This window comes from Phycodurus eques, chromosome 1 (assembly GCF_024500275.1).
Source record: "Phycodurus eques isolate BA_2022a chromosome 1, UOR_Pequ_1.1, whole genome shotgun sequence".
NCBI classification, from domain to species: Eukaryota; Metazoa; Chordata; class Actinopteri; order Syngnathiformes; family Syngnathidae; genus Phycodurus; species Phycodurus eques.
In genome coordinates, this window is record NC_084525.1 from 13,999,473 (window position 1) to 14,015,343 (window position 15,871).

Consider the following 15,871-nt stretch of genomic DNA (forward strand, 5'->3'; position numbering starts at 1 on the left):
TGACTTCAGAATCAAAGCAAATCCAAGGGCTGTTTCCTGTTGCTCCCAGATGTATGTACATATGTATATATGTATCATGCAAGACGGATAAGACAGATGCGGAAGACTGATTTTTCCACTGCGAACGAACAGCGAGCGCAAAGGCTTATCTAACTTGACAAACGGAACACAACTGCATAGCAATCTCTTACAGAGATCATGAAGTGTTTTAGAACATTTATAATATGCTTACAAGCAAGTTATTTATTTTAACCGAATGCCGTCTTTTGTACAATATGACATAAACAACAGTTGTTAGCGTCCCTCTGGAGCTGCACTTAGTCTTTGATATAAGATTCCTTAGCTTCTATTTAATGTTTTATCTTGTTCATGGCATATGAGACATATTAGAAGGATGAAAGTACATTTCAGCCTCAGTCATTTGAGGACCACAGCTCTGTTGTAGTATAATACATAGCATCTTAAATGAGCCACCACTAATAACCACAATTAAGTATTTTATATGGAATGCACTGTGTAATTGCACTGCTGCATTTCCAAGCAAGGCTCTGTCAACGAGCAAACCAAAGACGTCAAGGCACACGCTATCACGTTCGGGAGAGCTGGTTTGGGTATTAGCAAAACGGAAGCATGGGTACCTTTTGTGTGATTAGACAGAAGAGAATAAATAGGAGCAGTAGTGCTCCGAAGATGGAGGCGATGATGAAGCCAAGCTTGTACAGGTCTCTCAGTGGTCTTCTCTGAGAGGCCTTCACTGACCTCGTAACATAACTGTCTGTAGAAGATTACACACAATCTGTGACCTCTGAGGCTCCAAGTAACATCACAGAACTCAAAAGATTAATGATCCCACCTGTGCAACCTTGTGTGGGGGACACTTTCGGTTGCTCCGTGCTTGAGCTAAAGAACTTTGAGTATTCATCCTGGCAACTCCAGTTCATTGGTGCATCACTCTTCGTTACCAGCTCCAGATAAACAGACAGCACCCTTGAAGCTTTCTGCAGTGCTTCTCCAGGAGACCCTCTGTAAAGCACTTCAAAACTCTCTGGCTTGTCCTGTAATGGGTATCAGGAAACATAGGTTCTATAAGTTTCCACATAAACATTTTGTGATGTATCTTCTACAACCCTAATTCCAATGAAGTTGGGACATTGTGTTAAACATAAATAAAAACAGAATACAATGATTTGCAAATCATGTTCGACCTATATTTAATTGAATACACGACACACACAAGATATTTAATGTTCAAACTGATAAACTTGATTGTTTTTAGCAAATAATCATTAACTTAAAATTTTATGGCTGCAACACGTTCCAAAGAAGCTGGGACAGGGTCATGTTTACCACTGTGTTACATCACCTTTTCTTTTAACAACATTCAATAAACGTTTGGGAACTGAGGACACTAATCGTTGAAGCTTTGTAGGTGGAATTCTTTCCCATTCTTGATTGATATACGGCTTCTGCTGTTCAACAGTCCGGGGTCTCCGTTGTCGTATTTTACGCTTCATAATGCGCCACACATTTTCAATGGGAGACAGGTCTGGACTGCAGGCAGGCCAGTCTTGTTACCTGCACTCTTTTACTACGAAGCCACACTCTTGTAACACGTGCAGAATGTGGTTTCGCATTGTCTTGCTGAAATAAGCAGGGGCGTCCATGAAAAAGACGTTGCTTGGATGGCAGCATATATTTCTCCAAAACCTGTATGTACATTTTAGCATTAATGGTGCCTTCACAGATGTGTAAATTACCCATGCCATTGGCACTAACACAGCCCCATACCATCACAGATGTTGGCTTTTGAACTTCGTGTCCATAACAGTCCGGATGGTTATTTTCCTCTTTGTCCCGGAGGACACGACGTCCACAATTTCCCAAAACAATTTGAAATGTGGACTCGTCGGACCACAGAACACTTTTCCACTTTGCATCAGTCCATCTTAGATGAGCTCGGGCCCAGAGAAACCGGCGGCGTTTATGGGTGTTGTTGATAAATGGCTTATGCTTTGCATAGTAGAGTTTCAACTTGCACTTACGGATGTAGCACCAAACCGTATTTACTGACATTGGTTTTCTGAAGTGTTCCTGAGCCCATGTGGTGATATCCTTTACACATTGATGTCATTTTTTGATGCAGTGTTGCCTGAGGGATCGAAGGTCACGGGCATTCAATGTTGGATTTCTCCAGATTCTCTGAACCTTTTGATGATATTATGGACCATAGATGATGAAATCGCTAAATTCCTTGCAATTGTACGTTTAGGAATGTTGTCCTGAAACTGTTCGACTATTTTCTCACGCACTTGTTCACAAAGAGTTGAAGCTCACCCCATATTTGCTTGTGAATGACTGAGCAATTCAGGGAAGCTCCTTTTATACCCAATCATGGCACTCACCTGTTCCCAATTAGCCCGTTCACCTGTGGGATGTTCCAAACAACTTTTCTCAGTCCTTTTTGCCACCCGAAAGAATTCCACCTACAAAGCTTCAACAATTAGTGTCCTCAGTTCCCAAACGTTTATTGAATGTTGTTAAAAGGAAAGGTGATGTAACACAGTGGTGAACATGAGCGTGTCCCAGCTTTTTGGAAGGTGTTGCAGCCATAAAATTCTAAGGTAATGATTATTTGCTAAAAACAATAAAGTTTATCACTTTGAACATTAAGTATCTTGTCTTTGTAGTGTATTCAATTAAATATAGGTTGAACATGATTTGAAAATCATTGTATTCTGTTTTTATTTATGTTTAACACAACGTCCCAACTTCATTGGAATTGGGGTTGTATAATGCAGCGTACTTCTGGTTTCCAGTACAGAAAAAGGCCTCTTATATCACAAGCCACGCTCACCTCAATCTCCTCGTTGATCTGAGGAACACATTTCTGGGAGTAGATGTTGAGGATGAGTGTTCTCAAAGACTGAACATAGGTATAGTTGACCGAACCCCTGCTATATTTGAAGTGAGTGGTGAGGAGCTCCAATATCCAGGGTAAGGCAGCTTTCACGAAGCAACACTTGCTCTGTGGGGAATCAGTGTGCAGTCATAAAGATTGAAGATTAAAGGTCCTGTATTTTGGCTATTTAGACCTCCATAGAGTGACTCTCTAACTTGGACTTAATATAAAAGTATCAATTTCATAAAAAAAAAACACTTCAGTTTTGTCAAACGAGTGTTCAAAAAAGGGCCCTATGATAGCTTCTTCTTTTTGACCCAGTTTTGCATCCGCTTTGTCCATATTTGGCTAAGACCGTCCCCTTTTCTCTAACAGGTTGCATCTGTGAAAAAGACCCACCTGTGACAATACACGTTTGTTATGTTGACAGCGCTGGCTCGGGAGCAGAAAGGGAAGGCGGAGAGCTTTGCTAGTGACATAGATAAGCTCGAGAAATTCGAATGACCTGATTTAAGGCCTCTCGGCAGAAAAACCTCTGAAACTCAGGAATGCCTGGACGATTTTAATTCATATTTCACATGTTTACTGAGGCACCACAGAGACAATATTTCATCCCAAATACTAGAACAAGTTGGTTTGGCAAAATACAGTATGTCCCACCCCGCCACTCCCTCCTTGAGCCGTCACCTTGTTGTGGTGGAGGGGTTTGTGTGTCCCAGTGATCCTAGGAGCTAAGTTGTCTTGGGCTTTATGCCCCTGGCAGGGTCACCCATGACAAACAGGTCCTAGGTGAGGGACCAGACAAAGCACGGCTCAAAGACCCCTAATGATGACGACAAAGGATGGACTTCGTTTTCCCTTGCCCGGACGCGGGTCACCGGGGCCCCCCCACTGGAGGCAGGCCTGGTGGTGGGGCTCGAAGGCGAGCGCCTGGTGGGGCCTGCACCCATGGGGCCCGGCCGGGCACATCCCGAAAGGGTAACGTGGGTCCGCCTTCCCATGGGCTCACCACCTGTGGGAGGGGCCATAGGGGTCGGGTGCAGTGTGAGCTGGGCGGTGGCCGAAGGCGGGGACCTTGGCGATCCGAGCCCCGGCTACAGAAGCTGGCTCTAGGGACGTGGAATGTCACCTCTCTGGCAGGGAAGGAGCCCGAGCTGGTGTGTGAGGTCGAGAAGTTCCGACTAGATATAGTCGGACTCGCCTCCACACACAGCTTGGGCTCTGGTACCAGTCCTCTCGAGAGGGGTTGGAGTCTCTTCCACTCTGGAGTTGCCCACGGTGAGAGGCGCCGAGCAGGTGTGGGTATACTTATTGCCCCCCGGCTCGGCACCTGTACGTTGGGGTTCACCCCGGTGGACGAGAGGGTAGACTCCCTCCGCCTTCGGGTGGGGGGACGGGTCCTGACTGTTGTTTGTGCCTATGCACCAAACAGCAGTTCAGAGTACCCACCCTTTTTGTAGTCCTTGGAGGGGGTGCTGGAGAGTGCTCCCGCTGGGGACTCCATTGTTCTGTTGGGGGACTTCAATGCTCACGTGGGCAATGACAGTGAGACCTGGAAGGGCGTGATTGGGAGGAACGGCCCCCCCGATCAGAACCCGAGCGGTGTTCTGTTATTGGACTTCTGTGCTCGTCATGGATTGTCCATAACGAACACCATGTTCAAGCATAAGGGTGTCCACACGTGCACTTGGCACCAGGACACCCTAGGTCGCAGTTTGATGATTGACTTTGTGGTCGTGTCATCGGACTTGCGGCCACATGTCTTGGACACTCGGGTGAAGAGAGGGGCGGAGCTGTCAACTGATCACCACCTGGTGGTGAGTTGGCTCCGATGGTGGGGGAAGATGCCGGTCCGACGTGGCAGGCCCAAACGTATTGTGAGGGTCTGCTGGGAACGTCTGGCAGAATCCCCTGTCAGAAGGAGTTTCAACTCCCACCTCCGATAGAACTGCAACATCGCGTGGACATCGGGGACAGTGCCTCTGGATTGGCAGACTGGGGTGGTGGTCCCCGTTTTTAAGAAGGGGGACCGGAGGGTGTGTTCCAACTACAGGGGGATCACACTGCTCAGCCTCCCTGGTGAGGTCTATTCAGGGGTGCTGGAGAGGAGGGTCCGTCGGGAAGTCGAATCTCAGATTTAGGAGGAGCAGTGTGGTTTTCGTCCTGGCCGTGGGACAGTGGACCAGCTCTACACCCTCGGCAGGGTCCTCGAGGGTGCATGGGAGTTCGCCCAACCAGTCTACATGTGTTTGTGGACTTGGAGAAGGCGTTCGACCGTATCCCTCGGGGATTCCTGTGGAGGGTGCTTCAGGAGTATGGGGTACCGAACCCCCTGATACGGGCTGTTCGGTCACTGTACGACCGGAGTCAGAGTTTGGTCCGCATATCCGGCATTAAGTCGGACTCGTTCCCGGTGAGGGTTGGACCCCGCCAAGGCTGCCCTTTGTCGCCGATTCTGTTCATAACATTTATGGACAGAATTTCTAGGCGCATCCAAGGCGTAGAGGGGGTCCGGTTTGGTGGCCTCAGTATTGCATCTCTGCTTTTTGCTGATGATGTGGTTCTGTTGGCTTCATCTAGCCGTGAGCTCCAACTCTCAATGGAGCAGTTCGCAGCCGAGTGTGAAGCAGCTGGGATGAGAATCAGCACCTCCAAATCTGAGACCATGGTCCTCAGTCGGAAAAGGGTGGGATGCCCTCTCCAGGTCGGGGATGAGATCCTGCCCCAAGTGGAGGAGTTCAAGTATCTTGGGGTCTTGTTCACGAGTGATGACGGAAGAATGGAACGGGTGATCGACAGACGGATCGGTGCAGCGTCTGCAGTGATGCAGACTTTGTATCGGTATGTTGTGGTAAAGAAGGAGCTAAGCCGAAAGGCGAAGCTCTCAATTTACCGGTCGATCTTCGTTCCTACCCTCACCTATGGTCATGAGCTGTGGGTCGTGACCGAAAGAACGAGATCCTGGATACAAGCGGCCGAAATGAGTTTCCTCCGCTCTCCCTTGAGATAGGGTGAGAAGCTCGGTCATCCGGGAGGATCTCAGTGTAGAGCCGCTGCTCCTCCGCATTGAGAGAAGCCAGATGAGGTGGCTGGGGCATCTGATTCGGATGCCTCCCGGACGCCTCCCTGGTGAGGTGTTCCGGGCACGTCCCACCGGGAGGAGACCCCGGGGACGACCCAGGACGCGCTGGAGAGACTACGTCCTTCGGCTGGCCTGGGAACGCCTCGGGATCCCCCCGGAAGAGCTGGATGAAGTGGCTGGGGAGAGGGAAGTCTGGGCGTACCTGCTAAAGCTACTGCCCCTGCGACCCGACCCGGATAAGCGGTAGAAAATGGATGGATGGATGGACAGTATGTCCCCTTTAAAATAAGAAATTGACATCCATCCATCCATCTATCCATACATCCATTTTCTTCACCGCTTATCCTCACTAGGGTTGCGGGCTGCTAGAGCCTATCCAACCTATCTTCGGGCGGGAGGCGGGGTACATCATGAATTGGTCGACATCCAATCGCAGGGCACATAGAAACAAACAATCATTCACACTCACAGTCACACTTACGGGGAATTTAGAGTCTTCAATCAACCTACCACGCATGTTTTTGGGATGTGGGAGGAAACCGGAGTGCCCGGAGAAAACCCACCCAGGCACGGGGAGAACATGCAAACTCCACACAGGCGGGGCCGGGATTTGAACCCCGGTCCCCAAAACTGTGAGGCAGATGTGCTAACCAGTCGCCCACCGTGCCGGCAGAATGGACATAATGACAGAAAACTTGATTGTTGAAATTTCTGCTGATTGTAAGAAATTTTGTGTTAAAGGTCAAATAAAGCATGCTAGTAGGCTACAATTAGTAGAGGCTCTGTTAATTGGATTTCAACTAGTTTGTGGTCTCAATAAGATCGCCATGACACCCGAGTTAGATCCACACAGGCCTCTAGTATGGCAATTTGTTTTCTGCTTGTTACAGAACTGAGTGAAATTGGAGTACCGAACATTTACAGAGAAATTCTTAAATCCCCTGATTGAATAGAGTGAGTTTACCTAGGCTAACTTAAACCATTAGGAAGCCATCTCATAAAATCAAAAGGTACCTTACCAAAGATTTCTGTTCTATGAATGTGTAGGTTATCGAGCACCCGCTTCTCAATTGGTTATCCATCTGTTGAGACATTGTGGAGACAGAACCATGTTTTTGTTTTCAGAATCAGAGTGTAACTGTTTATAAACTATAAACACAGCAGAACACGTTATCAATATTCAGGCAGGCCCTAGTTGCCTTCACTGAATTCATTTTCAGCATCATTTGATTGAGAGGTAAAGGTGTCACATCACAGTCCAGCAGCTCGAGGACGGGCCTTATTTTATATATTATGTATCCTTTATTTAACCAGGTAAAAGCTTATTGAGAGATAAATATATTTTTCAAAAGCCAAGAGGCAGCAGAAATTATACAGTACATAACACAACAACATTCATACAATAAATAAAAATAAAGAATAGTAAAATGTATGGCATCTAATATAAAAACAGTGACAAAGCCCAAATGCTTTTGAGTACATTTTTTTTTTTTGAGGGGGTGGGGGGTTCATTTAAATTTAGCAGGCTTTAAGACCTGGGCCTCTTTAGAATCAGAATCAGAATCATCTTTATTTGCCAAGTATGTCAAAAACACACAAGGAATTTGTCTCCAGTAGTTGGAGCCGCTCTTGTATGACAACAGACAGTCAATTGACAGAGAATACTTTTGAGACATAAAAACACAGTCACTGAGCAATAAAAGGTTACCAGAAATGTGGTCATGCCGATACATTTTTTTTTGTTGACAATTGTGCAAATGATGCAGAGTCCTCTAGCAATTAGAGCAGTTTGAAATGACTAATAGAACAATAGTCTGATACAATGACCATTGTGCAAATTTCGCAGACTTCAAGAAATGTATGCAGTTTAAAGTGACTACTAGTGCGATAATCTGGAACAGTGAGTGCACGAGTAATGTATAATTGACCCGATAGAGATGTAATAACAATCTCAAGACAAAACTGGCAGCATGTTACAATGGAATTGTAAGTTAACTGTTTAAGAAGTTAACAGCAAGAGGGAAGAAGCTGTTAGAATGTCTGCTAGTATGGTCTGGAAGTTGTGTTGTTTGAAGTTAGAGTTCACAGTATTGGATTTCAAAAGGCAGGCGTATTATTCAGAATCAGAATCAGAATCAGAATCATCTTTATTTGCCAAGTATGTCCAAAACACACAAGGAATTTGTCTCCGGTAGTTGGAGCCGCTCTAGTACAACAAACAGTCAATTTACAGAACACTTTGGGGACATAAAGACATTGACAAAAAACAATTGTGCAAAAAGATGCAGAGTCCTCTAGCACTTAGAGCAGTTCGAACGACTAATATTGCAATAGTCCGGTGCAATGACCATTGTGCAAAGGGCGCTGACAATTTTAACTTTCTTCCTACGTCCATCCACTGATGTTCTTCCACTTACGCGAGGTCGGGTCGGGGCAGCAGCTTAAGCAGGGAAGCCCAGACTTACCTCTCCCCAGCCACTCCGTCCACCTCTATCGGGGTAATCCTGAGGTGTTCCCAGGCCACCTGAGAGACGTAGCCTCTTCACCGTGTCCTGGGTCATCCCTGGGGCCTCCTCCCAGTGGGATGTGACCGGACCACCTCACCAGGGAGGTGTCCAGGTGGCAGCCTAACCAGATGCCCGAGCCACATCATGTGACTCCTCCCGATGCAGATGCAGCGACTCGACTCTGAAACCCTCCTGGATGACCGAGCATCTCACCTTATCTCTAAGGGAGCGCAAAGGAAACTAATTTCGGCCGCTTGTATCCACGATCTTGTTCTTTCAGTCACGACACACAGGTCGTGACCATCGGTGAGGGTGGGAACGTAGATTGACTAGTAAATCGAGAGCTTTGCCTTTCAGCTCAGTTCCTTATTTACCACAACAGAGCGATACAGAGTCCGGATCACTGCAGACTCTGCGTCGATCCACAACCGCCTTCCGCTCCATTCTTTCCTCACTCGTATACAAGACCTCAAGATACTTGAACTCATCCACTTTGGCCAGGATCTCATCTCCGACCTGAAGAGGCCACGCCACCTTTTTCTGACTGAGGACCATCTTTTCAGATTTGGAGGGGCTGATTTTCATCGCAGCCACTTCAAACTTGGCTGCTCTAGCGCGAGTTGAAGATCACGGCTTGATGAACTTTTCGGGTTGTTCCCGACCTGGCCCCATGGGTGCAGGCCCAGCCACCAGGTGCTTGCCATTGAACCCGACCTCCAGGCCTGTCTCCATAGGGGGGCACCGGTGACCCACATCAGGGAAAACAAGGTCCAAATGTTTTTCTCATCATAAGGGTTTCTTAGAGCCATACTGTGTCTCGTCCCTCATCTCGGATCTGTTTGTCATGGGTGACCCCACCAGGGGCATAATGCCCCAGACAATTTAGCTCCTAGGATCATTGGGACACACAAACCCCTCCACCATGATAAGGTGACGGCTCCAGGTCTTCCTACAGGTTAGTTAAAAGATTTGCTAACGCTACTGTACAATAAATGTGCAAGGCCATTTAAAAATGTTGTTCATGGTAAAAGTGCCCTCCCTCTTAATGCCATAATTAGATTTGTAAATTATTATCATCAATAACAACAACAAAGCAATATTCAAAAGTAGAAGGTTCATCGTGATATACACAGTTAAGAACAGTCAATTTAGTGGTCACCCAAGAAGTTTATCAATTGTGGCAAGCTTGTATGTGTTAATGGGCTCAAAGCAGTGTATTAAAACCAGACCTTTCAAGTTTCACGCATTGGCTCTGAGACATGCATTCCGGAGATTAGGGGAGGGGTTGCAATTTGGGTGGTTCTATTTATCTACTTTTTGGCCAACAAAAGCCAGTCTCGGAAAAACAGAAAGTATTTAGTATATATTTTATTTCTTGTTTTTAGTGATTTTATCTTTTATTATTCCTTTTCACTTTTTTTCATTTCTGCTTAATCTTATTGTTATTGTTATTTCCATCCATCCATTTTCTGAGCCGCTTCTCCTCACTAGGGTCACGGGCGTGCTAGAGCCTATCCCAGCTGTCATCGGGCAGGAGGCGGGGTACGCCCTGAACTGGTTGCCAGCCAATCGCAGGGCACATACAAACAAACAACCATTCACACTCACAGTCACACCTACGGACAATTTAGAGTTGTCAATTAACCTACCACACATGTTTTTGGGATGTGGGAGGAAACCTGAGTGCCCAGAGAAAACCCACGCAGGCACGGGGAGAACATGCAAACTCCACACAGGCGGGGCCGGGGATTGAACCCTGGTCCTCAGAACTGTGAGGCTGACGCTCTAACCAGTCGCCCACCGTGCCGCTATTGTTATTTTTTATTATTATTATTATTATCCTTCCTTTTATTATTATCCATCCATCCATCCATTTTCTGAGCCGCTTCTCCTCACTCGGGTCGCGGGCGTGCTGGAGCCTATACCAGCTACCATCGGGCAGGAGGCGGGGTACACCCTGAACTGGTTGCCAGCCAATCGCAGGGCACATACAAACAAACAACATTCGCACTCACATTCACCCCTCCGGGCAATTTAGAGTCCCCAATTAATGCATGTTTTTGTGATGTGGGAGGAAACCGGAGTGCCCGGAGAAAACCCACGCAGGCACGGGGAGAACATGCAAACTCCACACAGGTGGGACCGGGGATTGAACCCCGCTCCTCAGAACTGTGAGGCTGACGCTCTAACCAGTCGCCCACCGTGCCGCCCTTTTTATTATTATTATTATTATCCTTCTTCTTCTGCTTATTCCTTCAGTTATTTACCAGAAAAAAAGACTATTTCAGTTCAAATAAACACTCATTTGTTTTTGTACATAATGTAAATTTAGGTTTTCTCCTTTATTTATTTATTTATTTATTTATTTATTTATTCATTACTCTGGTAGATTTTATTTCACTTTACAGTAACATACTGAGTGTAGCTGTCACCTGACTTACTGTCTCTGTGTGACCCTTAAAACAGAGAGTGTGAAGTTGCTGCTATATCTTAAACAGCAAACCAGTGTTTCAGATTACAAGGTTTTTGGTGGAGCTCCAGTGTTGGGTGTAGCCTGAGCTGTGTGAGGAGGTTTACTTGTGCTGTTGACTATAACCACTGTGAAACAATCATTAAATTACATTGTATTTATCTGATTCACATATTGACCTACACTTTCTTTGAAAAAAACTTAGTATGCATTTGGCTGCCTACATTTATATTTCTTTCAATTCTCCTGTCTCTCCTTTATCTTCTGGCAGCCCTGAATGTACCCAGAGCACCTTGTATGACCTACCAATGAGTCAGGTGGAATGAACCATATTTTATTTTTTCAAGGTGGATGTACAGTAAATAGTCTCAAGACAGTTTTAATTTGATTAAAGCAGCCTTATTAGGGAACTTTAACAGCATATTCTTTTTAATTTTAATTGAAACATCCCATGCCATCGAAATAATTTTTTACACAGTTTTATGCAATTCAGTTGTCTCATGTGCTGAGCATTTTGGACCAACTAGAATAGCTTGAAAAAGGGCAACCTGGGGTTTTGCAACCCAAATTATCTTGCAAACCTAATAAAAGTATATCAAAGATGATTTAAAAAATAATTTTAAAAAATGTAATTAAATTGGTGGGCCCTTTAATGATGTTTCTTTTTCCTTTTTTGTATCTGACATATCTAAAAAATAATAATAATTAAAAAAAGAACATTTAAAAAAAAAAAAAAAAACTATAAAAGCCCAGGGCCCTGGTACACCAATACCATTTCCTCCCCACTTTGATCCCCATGAGAACACCTACCAGATGTTTGAGTTTCAGCAGGTGGTCCCTAGTAATGGAGTGTCTGCATGGTCCAGGGACCTCCGCCATGGACAGTGGGAAGCTCAGGAACATAACCACACACAAACACTTTACCTGCAACTGAAACAATCACAGTTTCAATTCGCCATCTGCAAGCATATTTACAAAAGTTGGAAATGTGCACTGGGGGAGTTTCAAAATACACACGTTATGCACTTAACACTAGCCCTAAGAAGGCATGCAAGCACTTCAAAAGAAAGTGTGACAAAAACTAAACTAGCCTGCAAATTCAGCCACATGAAAGTAGCAACGTGACATTACATGTATAATTATTAGGAGTGGTTCCCATTATTAAGGGAGTCCAATTTACAGGAACATTTAATGATGATTAAAATATGATGCAATTCAAAATTCTTCATCACTCATAGTAAAACCATTACTCCCCATTGTTAGTTGCACACATCCATCCATCCATTTTCTTTACTGCTTATCCTCACTAGGTCGCGGGCTGCTGGAGCCTATCCCAGCTCTCTTCGGGCGGGAGTTGGGGTACACCCTGAACCGGTCGCCAGCCAAACGCAGGGCACATAGAAACAAACAACCATTCGCACTCACATTCACACCTACGGGCAATTTAGAGTCTTCAGTCTACCTACCATGCATGTTTTTGGGATGTGGGAGGAAACCGGAGTGGCCGGAGAAAACCACCCAGGCACGGGGAGAACATGCAAACTCCACACAGGCAGGGCCGGGATTTGAACCCCAGTCCCCCGAACTGTGAGGCAGATGTTCTAACCAGTCGTACACCGTGCCAGTGGCATACATTTTCTTTAAAATAAAATTGTGCATGATTGTAAAGCTATCCTGAAGGCCAACAAAAACAATCCTTCCAGCAACGCACAGCATGCAGTAGTAATCATGCCCCTCAAGCCAAACTAAACAGAGCAAATAGCTGGTTGGGGCACAATGGGCCCAGTTTCACACCAAGAAGAGAAAAGGCACTTGTGAGGTCTTAGTAGTGAAGCTCGCATTGCTGAGGGCTATTAGGCAAGAGTCTACCAAATGGGAAATGAATACCCGAGCAAACTCATAAACTGGAGCAAACACATGATAAACAGTGAATCCTTGCTTGGGAAAAGATTTTTTTAAATATTATTTACTCTCCCACATACTAGAGTCCATTTTATTTGCATCAGTGGCTGTCCTGCGCAATTGCGAGTTACTTTTACAAAGCCATTTCTCCTACTACAGTGTGTAAAAAGCTAACGAGACCGACAGCCCAAAAATACCACATTTTACAGAATAGCTCAGAGTCGCTATTTAAATCCCCAAGCGAGGAGGTGATGAGCCTGCCGCACATCCAGAGGAGCCACAGAAGTCTGTTAGCTCGCAAGCTAGCTGCTGGCTAGCGCCACGCAATGACCCAGTGGGATATATAGTCCGGCAACCGGAGGCTTTAAGGGGATATATTTACGCGGCACAAACATCTAGGCATGTGTTGGCATAAGAAAGTTGCTGGACGAAATCGCATTCATTTTTCAGCGAGGTGTTGTTTCAGCGCATTCAGTGGACAAAACAGCTTAAGTTTTCACAGATTTTGTCTCATTTTCTATATATTTATAATAGTTTTAATCATTTAAATTCGGCAGGATTGTTGACAACACTCTTCTCTCTGATGTGTTAGATGTAGAAGACAATTATTTTTTACACACTGAAAACGTATTGGAACACAAAAAGACGAATTGTAAGCATAAAATGTACAGACAATACTGTCCGTACTGTAGTGTCCAATTGTGAGTGTCTGGGCGTGAGTGAGTGTGCTATCAGCGTGTTTTTTTTAAACTGTTCTCCCGGCATTCATTGAAGGGAAGAAAAGTGCACTGGTAACTGTGGCTCTCCTTTCCCACATAAGATTCCATCACAATAAGTAAGTATACTGTGAAAACCCATAAAAAAAACAACGGCTTAAAAAAATTACTCCGACAGTGTCTGAGTACCGTACTTTTGCCCACTATCACTATCACACACATTGTGCATGTGAGTCTAACCATTTGTGATGTTTTACCAGAAAGAGCTGCCATACTATATTCTTTATCACTTGTGAACAAATGGTATTTAAAAAAAAAAAGTGTGTAAAGTACAGTGGTGCCTCTATAATACTGCACTTTATAAAACATATAGTAATAACATGATTAAATATAATGTACATCTTGACTACATTGTTTACATTGTGCATCGAAATTAATTAATTGCGACTCCTTCTTGTGTGCACGATTTGGCCATCGGGGACAATCTAACACAGTCATGAAGACACAAACGAAAAAGACTTTCACAACTACAGTTAGTTACTCAATAAACTGCATTAATATTGCAATAATAATCTTTTTTTCTCAGGGTACAAAGAATATATGAGTCATTTTCATATAATTTAATCAATAAATAGGTTGGTTTATGATTCAATCAACACGGGGCTGCCCTTCATCCTGGAAAACCTTGACAGTGTAGGGACATGCTGAGGAGCCTGTTCATGGATTTATGCTCTGCATTCAACACCATCATCCCTGAACTCCGCTCCTCCGGCTCAGTGTCTTGCTTGCCATCTGCTAGTGGATTTAAAGCTTCCTGACAGGCAGGACACAGTAGGTGAGGCAAGGGGAAACCACCTCATCCACACGCACCATCAGCAATGAGGCCCCCTAGGGTGTGTCCTCTCTCCGCTGCTCTTCTCTCTCTACACTGCACCTCAACGTACCCAGCTGTCAAACTCCTGAAGTTTGCAGGTGACACAACAATCATCATCCTCATCAATGTCAGCGACATGACTGCATATCGACAGGAAGTGGAGCGGCTGGTGCTCTGGTGCAGCCAACACAACTTGGAGCTGAACACGCTCAAGACCGTAGAGATGATTGTAGACTCCAGTAAGCCTCCTTCGCCACAGCTACTCCTCATTCTGTCCAAATGTCCTATGTCAACCGTCGCGACCTTCGTCTTCCTGGGCATTACTGTCTCAAAGGACCTGAAGTGAGAAACCAACATCAACTCCATCCTGAAAAAAGGCCCAGGAGAGGATGTACATCCTGCGGCTGCTGAGGAAGCACAGCCTTCTTCCTCCTTATACAGCCATCCATCCATTTTCCGTACCGCTTACACTCACTAGGGTGGCGGGCAAGCTGGAGCCTATCCCAGCTGACTCTGGCAGAGAGGCGTGGTACACTCTGAACTGGTCACCAGCCAATCGCAGGTCACATACAAACAACCATTCGTACTCAAATTCACATCTACGGGCAATTTGGAGTTTTCAATTAACCGACCATGTATGTTTCTGGGATGCGGGAGGAAATCGGAGTACCCGGAGAAAACCCATGCAAGCACAGGGAGAGCATGCAAACTCCAGACAGGCGAGGCCCGATTTGAACCCGGGTTCTCAGAACTGTGAGGCAGATGTGCTAACCAGACGGCCACTGTCCTTGTACACAGTAGTCATTGAATCAGTCCTTTCTTCATCCATCAGTCTAGTTTGGCGCTGAAACAAAGAAAGACAAAATCCGACTGCAACGGACAGTCAAGTCTGTCAAGAGGATCATCGGTACCCTCCTACTCACTCTTGAGCAGTGTCAAAAATTTAAATTTTAACAAGAAGTATAATGTTTTTATGTTTATAAAATAGATTATAGTTACTTTTATCATATCATCCTGCATTACTATATTGAATATAAAGCACACTTTAGGATCTCTGAAATAAGACTTTTACTTCAACTTGGGCAATTCGCGAGTAGCTTGCAGTAGATAGTAACATGATGCAGGTCAAAAAAATACGACACATTCTCTGACAATGCATGTCGTAAGTTTGGACCGACTTTCAGCCTTTTTTTTTTACAAACAAGTAATAAAACAAACTATTCTTAACTATTCCTAACTAAAAGGCACACAACGAAAAACTGTACATTATAAAACAAAGGTAAAACATTTACAAATGGAGCTGAGGCATTCTTGGAGGGAAGTGATGTCATATATGCGCCAAGTCCCATTTTCAACACATGGACAACTTGTGTGCAAGCAGTCAGTCAACAACAACAACAGGCTCGCGTTTTCAAGCTGTC

General features: G+C 45.1%; 1 protein-coding gene across 8 annotated transcripts in view; it reads right to left on the bottom strand.

Moving 5' to 3' along the window:
• The window catches only part of csf1b (colony stimulating factor 1b (macrophage)), a 36,957-nt gene that overhangs the window by 14,001 nt on the left and 7,085 nt on the right, over window positions 1-15,871 (bottom strand). For 4 of the 8 annotated variants that reach the window (XR_009768724.1, XR_009768725.1, XM_061678883.1 and 1 more), the window contains exons 2-6: window positions 11,769-11,888; window positions 7,001-7,063; window positions 2,855-3,025; window positions 854-1,055; window positions 639-775 (exon numbers count right to left, since the gene is read on the bottom strand). Coding sequence is in view for 6 of the 8 variants with exons in the window: in XM_061678883.1 (XP_061534867.1) it covers window positions 639-775; window positions 854-1,055; window positions 2,855-3,025; window positions 7,001-7,063; window positions 11,769-11,888 (693 nt within the window). In the remaining 2 variants the exon portion in view is untranslated. The remainder of the gene's footprint in view (window positions 1-638; window positions 776-853; window positions 1,056-2,854; window positions 3,026-7,000; window positions 7,064-11,768; window positions 11,889-15,871) is intronic. The other 4 variants (XM_061678892.1, XM_061678908.1, XM_061678923.1 and 1 more) reach the window with 2 other exon arrangements.